We start from the raw sequence: 11,943 nt of genomic DNA on the forward strand, positions 1-11,943 counted from the left end.
TGCAGAGGAATATATTAGTGGCAGAACAAAGGAAATGATGCAACACTCTTTTAACAAGTCTTTGTCTTTCGTCTCACACATAGAAGTGATCTAAAAAAACAAAAACAAATGTTTTACTCCTCTGAGCACTGGCATCTGTCCACATTTCTGTCTGTCTAGGAATGAAATACGACCCTTTTTATCTATCCTGAGACGCAGATGTTTCCAGTCGTCACGCTAACACAATTTCAGGACAATAGATCACGTTGACCTAAAAAGAAAGAACTAAACACGATATAAAAAAATGTAACAGGAAATCAGCTGTCATGATTCTCCCATGACCAGGCAACACTGCCTTAAAGAATGTTCCTCAAACTGATGTGTCAGACACCATAAATTAGACAAGTTGTAACTTCTTGTTAGGACTTACTGCTCATGTGCTCTTTCACAAAGCTACCATCACCCCCTGTTCAGACTCATAACAGAGCTGATAGGTAGTCCAAACATTGCGGTTGGGAATGATAATTTCATTTCAGTGTTTATGCTCACAGGTTCTTGCTTATCCGGAAGGTGCAGCTAGAGGGAAAAAAGGGAAGGTTTATGTTCTTCTACAGTCAGACTGATTGGAGAATGAAATGTAATAATTACTCTGATTAAAAACACCAAAAAAGTGCATCTACTAAGAGTAGTGTGTGTGTGGTTGGGGGGGGGGGGGGGGGGGGGGCATTAGATAAAATAAAGTTGTTGACCATATATAGCCCTAATCCTCTACATGAATCCACCATGTAAAAGGAGACATTATACTCTGCTAATGCTGGAAGAATTCAGAAAATTTTGAAACTGCACTGGATGTAAATTACACAGCGCTCATTGTAATATTGATTTTGAAATACTGCTGTACAGTAGTTTTGTTAAGTAAAAGAACTGCTGTTCTTTTACTTAAATATATGCTTAAAGTCGGCCCGAAAAGGAAGTCACGATAGTCTTTTTATTTATGTTTTTATTGTCCATCGGGAATTGATTGGATCATAAGATTGTTGTCGTTTGATATTGCTGTGATCTCATGTGAGTGACAGGTTGTCCCATCGCACTGGTAAACACCAACTTTTTTAATAAAGATTGTGAGGGCACATTATTATTATTATTATTTTTTAAATAATGATGTGTATGGATAAACCATTTATAATAAGAAGTGCAATATTCCTTAAAAAATACGAATTGATTGAACCCATTTTGATTTCATGGTTGAATATAACACTTAGGCACAATTTTTTTCTACCCCAAACGACGTTTTCTGAAATAAAAATAAAAAGTTCCCATCATCTAAATGGCATGAGAGTTGATTTCGTGGTTGACACTTGCCTATTCTACAAACAAAAAAATAAATTGGAATGATATCTGGTTGTATGTTAGCGTGAAAATAAAAAAGTCATACTCTGGATGCCTCCTATTTAAAAAAAAATATTGATATATTTATTTATATACATTTAAATAATACCTTAAATTCCCCCAACACTGCACAAATGTAGAGTAAAAACATTAATAAAGTGAGTAATATCACATTTGTTTGACAAAAAATTACATTGAATTTTAAACCTATCAAAAATTGAAAAAGTTGATAGCGTGCGCACGTTATATTTTCAGTGATTGTTAGAATTAAAATGGACGGGAAATACCAAGCGTTCACTCAATATGTTCTATTACCTCCTTATCGTCGCAAAGGTCAAGAGCTTTGATGTCAATATGCATGCTAGTATCAAAGATATTGTATCATCCATAATAAATGGTTGAGGGCAAACAAGTATAGTCAATAACGTCTGCAGCACTTCCTCTAATTATACGTGTAATCATAGAAGGATGTTTTATACGCACTTTGACCCAGATAAGTAATAGTAAACATTGCTTGGAAGGACAAAGTAGCTTTAATTCATTACCTCGCACGCATAAATCAGGCTCATGAGTTATGCATTTCCACTATAGTCTTATCATACACATGACAATTTTACTACAGAGCACTTTAGAAGACACTTCTGCAATAATAAGTGAATTCAAATGTTTCAAACGCTCTTAAACATTTTGAAGGGTATTGTAAGAATAATTGGGGCCTGAGTGACCCCAGTGTCCTGCCATGGTAAGCTAGAAGAGTAAATATATGTCTTAAAGGAGTAATTTACTTGAAAACTTTTGCTGATAATTTTCTCACCCCCATGTCATCCAAGATATCCATGTCTTTCTTTCTTCAGTCGAAAAGAAATTAATGCTTTTGATGAAAAAAATCCATCATTTTTCTCCATATAATGCACTTCAATGGGAACTAAACGGTTCAAGGTCCAAAAGACACTTTCAGTTCCTGTTCAAACTCGTTCATCAAAATGAACGAATCTTTTTCTGAGTCGTTTGGTTCATTCAACAAACGAAACGAACGATTTGACTCAGAAAAAGATTCGTTTATTTTGATGAATAAGTTCGAATAGGAGAGCCACGAACGTGCATCACAGAGCAAGGCGACCATTTGAGCGTATAAAACTTAAACTTTGTTATTTATTTATTAAATAAGTGATCGTTTCACTTGATAAGGCCCTTATTCATCGTCTGGAATCATTTAAAGCCCTTTGAACAGTTTGCACTGAAACTGTCTTTTGTACCTTGAACCGTTTGGTTTCCATTGAAGTCCATTATATGGAGAAAAATCCTGGAATGTTTTCATCAAAAACCTTAATTTCTTTTCGACTGAAGAAAGAAAGACATGGACATCTTGGATGATATGGAGGTGAGTAAATTATCAGCAAAAGTTTTTTTTAAAGTGAACTACTCCTTTAACATGTCAAAAAACGAGACACGTTAACATGTGAAAAACGAGAAGAGAGCACGTTCCAGTGAGAAGTGTAATTCTATAACCACCCAAATCATTTTGAGTCAGTATTCAAGAATCCACCCCATATATATAGTTATATACATTTTTATAAATTTACATATAAAAATGTTCATGCTCACGTTAGTTCACAGTGCATTTAGATATAGGTTTTGATTTTAAAAATGTATCAGTAAATATTAAGATTAACACTGACTGAGATTAATAAATGTTGTAAAAGTGTTCATCAGAATCCCTGCATTTCAGGTTCGACACAACACAGATAGCAGAGATGTCCGTCATTTATTGAGCCCTCGTTAATGGTTGGTCATGGTTTAGGAAGCCAGATTTAGGTCATTTATTAACAGAATGTAATGTGTTTATTTTAGCTGCAAAATAACTGACATGTGGAATGAATAATGGCAGTTAACTGGCTGTCAGAAGCTTTACTGTCAATACACATTTTTACCCGATTTCTTTCGTTTACAGTACTGATGCTAAACATCTGTCAACTGTGTCTAATTGTTTGCACGTCGTTGAGATCGCAACTAACGTACATACAAGTTGATGTCCTCCGTAAGACCGAATGTTCCCCAGGGAGTGATTTTTCTTCAGGAACTGGGTCTCTAAAGGATTTCCCACAACACCTTGCACTTCCAGTTTTCATGTGACCAGGTGTTCTTTATTTAAAACCCTATAAGGAAAGATGAAAACAAATGAGTTCTCACAAATGTACTCATTGTCCAAAAGATTAAAAAAACATTTTTTTGCATAATGTGAAGCTTCATAACTTCCCCATTTTTCTTATACACAAAACATTTACCATTTTATCTAAACATTACAAACAATCCAAGTAGAGAACAATTTCAAGAGGGAGAACAAAGGTCATGAAATAACTCGGCTAGATAAAACGAAAAAGGAAGCCAAAGTTAACATGACGGTTGTGACATATTAAACGGTTCCAGGGAGGGGGAGGGGAGAGTATGCACAAACGCCTGATGTTCAACATGTGACCCTTAGTTGTCACATTTGACACCATAATCCTATTTCTATTTAACTGAAATAACACATTCAAAGGTGAGACTTTCTCTGAGACTGCGTGGTCTAACACAGACAAGCTTTCTGCCAGTTACAATAAGGAAATTGAAATATCAGCAAATAACCGGAAGAAAACAACAGAAAATATGATAGTTAGGCAATAGTGAAAAGTCAATGATTGCTATGTTTATCAGGAACATCTTAACAACTGTTGTGATTGTAGAAGCTCAAATAAAATCAATTCTTAATATATGATATAAAAAGAATATATTGGTAATACTTTAGAATAAGGTTTAATTTAATAACATTAGTAAAGCATGAACCAATAATGTTTCACTGAAGAAGGCTGATTGCCGAAACGTTCGATCTTGATCTTCATGTGCTGTGTTACATAATAAAAATGTGCAGTGATTTGATTTTTGTTTGATTTGTTGACCTATGAATACAACTTTTATTAAACTTAGTTTATGTTCATATCTACGTTTTTAAATCAGTATCATTGGCATCAGTAAATATTATGAACTAGTATAACAGGGTTTATTCTCAAATATTTCCTGTTGTGTTCATTTTGTTTTTAGCAGCAGCAGCACATTCATGCTAGTTTGAATGTGTTTACTTTGAACATGTGATATGTTTATGATAAGTGATGAAACCATGCCAGTTCATGCGCTATGAGTTCACTCAACTGTAGAGTTACATCAGCCATGTCTATATTACATTTCAGCTACCTGGGGAAGAAGCACCAAGGGCCCGTCAACATCCCTAAAGGACTACAGGCAGGAAATGTGACAAGTGTTTACTCAACCTGACACCTCCAACATCAAGCAATCTGCTGGGGTACCTGAGCCCCAGGTGTGTATGCAAGTCTGCAAGGTTTGTGTGTGCATTTTAAAATCATAAATTCGATAGACATTCACACATAGAGAAAAAAAACACATTAAATGTTAATTATATTTTGTTGTTGTCCTCAAGAGTAAAAGGAGACTTGAACGTAAGTGCACCAGTATTGTGCAATAAATGGGTTCTTGATGTTTCGCAATACATGATGTTTCCTGTTTCCCCTGCACAAATATCTTTTTAGCGAACCGACCTTGAATAACACCGATCCGTGCCATCTACAACCCACATGTGACTAAGAATATTTTACACTTATTTAGCCCGCCAAGAGATTAGAGCCTCCTCCACATTATGCTTTGTTGATTTCACCACTTTCCATGCTTGACAGAGGTTTCCCCTCTGTCTGGCTTGGCAGCCAATGACAGGAGGACAGCGCATCAGATTGGGGACTGTGTGTAAAGCAGCACATCTGATGACAACACCTTAGCTGTTTTGCTAAGCAAATAAGGATGAACAAGTGTTTTGATTAAATGTTAAAATGTAATCTGCCAGTTTATGTATCGTTGACTGAACTAACACGAAAATGATCGATCCTTTGATACAATGCAGCAAAGTTCATTTCTATATTTTGCACAAAACCTATTGAACAATTACAACATGTAATGTAAATGGGTAAGGTGTCACAATGGAAGTCATTAAACAGCATTTTGTTTCTGCATAATTTAAACAGAACAGCAAATTTGAAGCATACAATTATTAATGTAATAGTTAAAATGGAAAATGTAACAAAATATGAAAATATTGCATTGGTAATAATTTTATAAAAGTTATATACACTATACAATTTATTAGAAACCTGCACAGCTGCTTGTTAATGCAAATATCTAATCAGCCAATCACATGGCAGCACCTCAATACATTTAGGCATGTAGAGATGGTCATGATGATCTGTTCAAATTCAAGCGGAGCATCAGAATGAGGAAGAAAGGTGGTTTAAAGGAGAACTCCGGCGCAAAATGAACCTTTGGTCTAATTACACATTGGTACCTAGTCAACCGTTCTCTGAGATTTGTTTTCATGATAATCGAATGTAAAGGGTTTTATCTCTAAAAACTGTTTAGCATATATGTTAGAATATGGGGGCATTTAATAAGTAAAAAGAAATCTCAAGTTAATACCGCTAACCAGGCTCAAAATAGCCCCACACTAACACAGTAACATAATGAGGGTCCCTACATGCAAAACAAAGCATTGAGAACTTTGTAACTGTTTAATAAGAAGATATTTTATAAAGACAGTTCACTTCGTGTATACAGACAGGAGCCATCTTGGAAAACAGTCTTGACTAGTCGAACCACGAACGACGTGCCAAGTGAGCTGAACTGTATGAAGTTCAGCGAACTTCTGAACTGTATGAACAGCGTTCGTGGTTCGACCTACGCTATCTCATGACCAATTTGTACGAATTCGACGCATAATTAAAAAGTGTCTAATTCGTACGATCTCACTCGTACGAATTTGTACGATTTGTCTAAACCCACGTGATGGTTAGGTTTAGGGGCGGGGTAAGGGGTAGGTCATTCGTACGAATTCATACGAATTGGCCAATTCGTAAAATATGTTCGATTTAGCAAAATAACCTAATAACCTTGAAATAACCACTCGTAACAACCGAGGCCTGCAGAAGAGCATCTCTGAACGCAAATAACACCAAACCTTGAAGCAGATGGACAACAGCAGCAGAACAACACACCGGGTGCCAAAACGAGTCAGATAAGAACAGGAAACTGAGGCTACAAATCACAGGCGCTCACCAAAATTGGACAATAAAAGATTGGGGAAATGTTGCTTGGCTTGATGAGTCTCGACTTCTGCGGCAAAATTAAAAATATTTTCTTATTTTCTAGCAACATTTAAATGCCACAGCCAATCTGATTATTGTTGCTGACCATGTCTATGTAAGACTGGTTTTCCTGCTGAGACAAAAAATGAGATCAAACACTGCAATAAAACAATAAAATTCACTAATCTGAGGAGAAGATCTCAATGAAAGAGCATAGGACACTGCTTTAACCAGACTTTTCTCCTGGCTTATCTACAGTATGAGCCACCCTCTCCCTACTGCCCTCCTTTCGCCCTGGCTCAAGTCGCTAAAAAATTCACAAACAATATACCACTTTATCTTATGATTCTATTGTTTCTTCCCTTTCATCTTTGGGATTGTTTTAAATGTCTGATTGGTAAAATGGTCTCAATTATCACAGCAGTCTCTTGTTTTATGAGAAAGATTGAACACTTTTGAATTCTGATATATATTTTTGGTTATGAGAGAAATTAGTGTCACTGATTAGAGATCAGAAATTATTTTAGTCAGTATTATATATATATATATATATATATATATATATATGTCTCTTGTTGAGAAAGATTGAACACTTTTGAATTCTGATATATATTTTTGGTTATGAGAGAAATTAGTGTCACTGATTAGAGATCAGAAATTATTTTAGTCAGTATTATATATATATATATATATATATATATATATATATATATATATATATATATATATTCCCCCTGAAAACTGTTAAATGCTTGGCTTGATGTTAATGACCGCAATAAATATTTCCACAAATAAACATGTACACAAATAAAAAAATTGATTGAGAATAAATTTTAGGCATGGCAAAGATAAATTTCCCTTTTAACTCTTTTACTTTAAAAATCTGGTCAGGATAATCCTCGAATAATTATTCTAAGAAATTCAACACTTAAAAATGAGGAGAAAATAAAAGGGTAACACTTTACAATAAGGTTCATTAGTTAACATTAGTTAACTACATTAGTTAACATGTACAATATGTGAACAATACTTCTTCAGCATTTATTAATCGTAGTTAATATTAATTCCAACATTTACTAATACGTTATTAAAATCAAAGGTTGCATTAGTTAACATTAGTTAATGGACTGTGAACTAACATGAACGCACAATGACCAGCTGTTTGTATTAATTAACATTAACAAAGATTAATAAACACTGTAACTAATGCATCGCTCATCGTTAGTTCATGTTAGTTAATGCATTTACTAATGTTAACTAATGAACCTTATTGTAAAGTGTTACCAATAAAAGGATAATTAAACAGTATTGCTATTATAATCTATCATATAAACCTATTTATTTTTTACATATTCCATAAAATCTTCCTGGGGGACAGAAATGTTTCCCTAATTGAAAAATCACCCATATACTTCACTCAATAATTTTACGAAGCCTTAAAAAACATTTTTTTACTATTATTTTGGACCAAATCTAAGGTAATCATATAGTTGTGCATCTATGGTGCATCTTGGCCAAATGAGACCATACTAGTGGTTAACCACATAATAGATGGAACCCATTTCTAACGGCAACCTGCAAACAGGATATGCATCTGAAAAAAAAAATATATATGGAGGTGTTAAGTACATCAGCATCTTCTAGTTCAACCTGAGGCTATTTTCATGACCGCTTGCTACTGTTGCGGTTAGAGGCCCCTCACTCGACCTCTGAGACAAGTGTGAGTTCACAGAGAACATGTATCCCAAATCTAGATCACATACACTTTAAACATTTAAAGCAGTTCTTTATCAAGTAAACTACAACCAGCCATGAATATTTAGTTCCCTTCTAAATAGCCTGTGTATCTCCCTATTGATCATAAGTGTTACATGGATTTTGAAGTCATTACTCTGATATCATTCCATGACAATACACTAGTATCAATAAATGACAATACACTGTAAAAAAACACACACAAAAAAACCCTGATAGACCAACAGAATGTTGTCCCATTTAGTCAAACAACAAAGAATTACGCAGCGTGAATAACTTATACGTCATGATCTTAAGAGCTCATCTTTTTACGTTTGTTGATTGTCACCATTCCTGAGGTTTGTGTGTCCAGTGCTGAGATCCTGAATATGTTTGGTTTGTAGGACAATTTCTCCTTCACAAACAAAGATGCATGGATCATTTAACACAATAAGTGTCCTAAAAGTCTATATGTAAAGCTATCAAAGTGTTAACTTATTGGCTGAATGAGGAATTTTGCCTTTAGTGAATGAGCAAATTTAGATTGACTAAACAAAGTCATGTTACTAGGAAAAGTTTTTTTTTTTTTTTTTTTGGTCACACATTGTGTATAAGCTACCACTGAAAAAGTGATCTGGAAATGAAACAATACTGACATTCAGCTAAGCTGGAATTTTTTCAATATCGAAACAACTATTTATTTTAAATTTCTTTGCAATTCAATAGATGTAATACATAGAGCCATTACAAAGAACTTTACATGACAGAAAAATAATATGTTTGTTTGTTTCTCAGTGCTATGTCAGCTTTTCATGGCAAAATCCAGGTTAAATGTAATAGAAGATAGACCATGGATAATAATAATAACGATGTGTGGATAACCTTGTGTTTCCGACCTGCTGGCCCTGTCTAAGGTCATTCAGGATGTTTCTGGGTGTACTGTTTGATAGTTTCAACAATAGTTGAAACCTCTGCCATGGCACCTTTACCTGTGAAGATACAGAGGCTGGAATGTAAGACGGACCAAAACACAAGAAAAAATTATTAATTAAATCCTCAGAAGCATGCTAATAAAAAGCCTGTCATTTAACATCTGTTTGATCTTCAGTTAATGAATAATGCATGACTGATTCTCACACACCGATGAGATTTTTTTTATCTGTTCCATTCTCCCTTATCAAAGCAATTGCCTCGTAAAAAAACACATTCTTGGAAGATACCTTCATCTCCACAGACAAGTTTTTTAGAAATGCATGGTATCTCAACGTAGCCGAAGCTTTTCAGTGTGGCCACTTGCTGTGCAGTGATAGGGTGCCTCCACATGGCTGTGTTCATAGCAGGACAGAAGAGCAGAGGTCGGCTGGTGTCCCAGGCCCGCACCACACATGTCTGTCAGCAACAAAATGGGTAAGTTTACTTATATAGTAATGCATCTAAAGAAAATCCATATAAAAGACCAGACAATGTCATTAATACTTTACCTACCAATAGGTTGTCACATATTCCACTGGCAATTTTGCCAAGTGTGTTGGCATCCAGTGGAGCAATCACTAAAAGATCTGCCCAACGTCTAAGTTCGATATGTAGCACAGGGTCAGAGCGCTTTGTCCACATCTAGCATAGAAATATAAGGAAAGCCTTTCACATCTTCTACTAAAACTCTCACATCAGGTTAGTTAGTGTATTGATGTAACATCACAGCAGGAAACAATGTAATAATGTTGTTTGATTAATGAAAATGCATCTCTTCCTCTTCAAAGGCTGTACTCACCTCCCACTCATCCTTATCTCTGTACACACAAACAGAGACTTCACTGATATCGTAAAAATGAGTTGCATGTTCTGTGGTGACCACACGTACATCAACCTAGAAAACAGAACGGGAAAAAATTATAGGTTCACCGAAAAAAAACAACAACAACTCCTATGCAATTTATCCCATCCCTCAACTCGTATTTGACTGACACTTAAAATCATTAAACAATTCACAAAACAAGGCTATGAACTTTTTTTTTATGTTTGATGTTTGTTTTTTTTTGTTTTGTTTTTTGAACAAATTTTATTTACTCATTCATTTATCCCTAAAACCGTATTCTGGAAAATGTGGGCAAAATAGTTTTGATTTATTTTTAAAAAATATATCAGCGGTACAAGACTTGGCTACTTTTTCTACGTTTTTTTTTTTTTGACTCAATTATACAATGTTAAATGGGTGAAAAAAAACCTCCTTAATCTTGTATTTGGGTCAAAAATGGGCACCTATAGAAATGAACGGGAAAAACTGTAATTTAGAGCATTCTAAAATCAGCCAAAATAAGACACCAGGTGACAGCAAAGTCACTTCATCTTTATGTTTTAGCTCTAAGAACTTATTGGAATGATATTTTAATGTAGTTAAATAAAATAAAACATAAAAATAAGCATAATTGACATAGTACTTTTTGAAGATTTTTTAAAAATTCCACCAAAATAAAACAACAACAACACTATAATGGATAGACAAAACTTCGTCGAAGACAGTGATATAACATTTATAATAAATAAAAATTAGGACCACACCTGAGTCCTCTGTGCCCACATTTGTCCACAATTACAGGATTAAGGGCTATAAAGTGAATATGGTTTGAGGGCTACTTGGAAGTCAAATAAATTAAACAAATATGTTAAATTTATGTGTAAACCAAATAAATAAAAGGACAAACTATTATGCTTTTAATATCCTCCATTTAATTTAGGGAAAAAAATGGCAACATCCACTCAAACCAAAAGTATATATATAATTTATAAATATATATATAATTTAATTAAAAATTGAAAACCCAATATGATTTCTATCTTACAAATTTTGAGTTCATTATTTATTCAATAAATCATGACATGTAGTAGTCATTTTAAATGACTTATAATGTTAAAAAATTGCACCCTCTAGTGGACAATGTGAGAAATGAAAATAACATTGGAGGACATGCTCTGTCAGCTTCAAGCATGCATACACAGTTTGAACTGTCGGAATATAAATACACTTACCCCTGGAATCTCAAGGAGTTGAGTTACTAACAAAGGCGCCTTGAGTGCAGCTACACTGCCGGTCAAACCGACCAGAACATTAAACCTTGTACTATTTGTTTGCAAGTCTAGTATACGATTAGATTTAGAATCCTGCTGCATTATATCAATCTTATAGCAATCGCAATCTTCGTGTTAACTATAAAAATGTTCTATTCGATTAGCTCTCCCTTTCTAAAGCATTTCTTTTGCAAGGTAACGTTATGGTATTTGTATAAATCCATCTTTAAACCATAGCACGGGATGAGGAATTTAATTGAACACTTAAATTGCACATTTAATGAGAAACATTTACAGTCCGTGCACGTTAATGGTCGCTCATTCTGTCTTCAGGTTTTATTTTACTTCCGTAAACAGTGGAGCAAACACGACGTCACCGGACGTCACAGCGCCGTCACTGGGTGGAAGTGGACACAGTAAAATGCTCCATGAAGCTGGCGAACAGATAATATTGCTACATGTAACTTAATAGTACTTACGCCTTTATCTATGGAAATTAAATTTCCAAAAAATAAATTCGTGACGAATTATCCTACCCATAATCCATAAGTGCAACTCAATTACATCATATATTTTGTATTTCATGCTTATAATA

General features: G+C 34.5%; 1 protein-coding gene across 2 annotated transcripts; it reads right to left on the bottom strand.

The window, feature by feature from the left end:
* Positions 1-3,187: 3,187 nt before the first annotated feature.
* ppcdc (phosphopantothenoylcysteine decarboxylase) lies at positions 3,188-11,711 on the bottom strand. 2 transcript variants are annotated; one of them, XM_089116423.1, is made up of 6 exons: positions 11,310-11,711; positions 10,054-10,149; positions 9,768-9,896; positions 9,503-9,671; positions 9,179-9,271; positions 3,188-3,524 (listed from the first exon to the last, which is right to left on the bottom strand). In XM_089116423.1, exons 1-5 carry the CDS (start codon positions 11,448-11,450, stop codon positions 9,198-9,200), a joined length of 609 nt encoding a protein of 202 aa, XP_088972549.1. In that variant the 5' UTR covers positions 11,451-11,711; the 3' UTR covers positions 3,188-3,524; positions 9,179-9,197. The 2 variants fall into 2 exon arrangements, with proteins under 2 accessions (XP_088972549.1, XP_039549354.2); XM_039693420.2 differs by having other exon boundaries at positions 9,165-9,271; positions 11,310-11,710.
* Between the last annotated feature and the right edge of the window lie 232 nt (positions 11,712-11,943).

Source organism: Pimephales promelas, chromosome 10 (assembly GCF_988280905.1).
Source record: "Pimephales promelas chromosome 10, fPimPro1.hap1.1, whole genome shotgun sequence".
NCBI classification, from domain to species: Eukaryota; Metazoa; Chordata; class Actinopteri; order Cypriniformes; family Leuciscidae; genus Pimephales; species Pimephales promelas.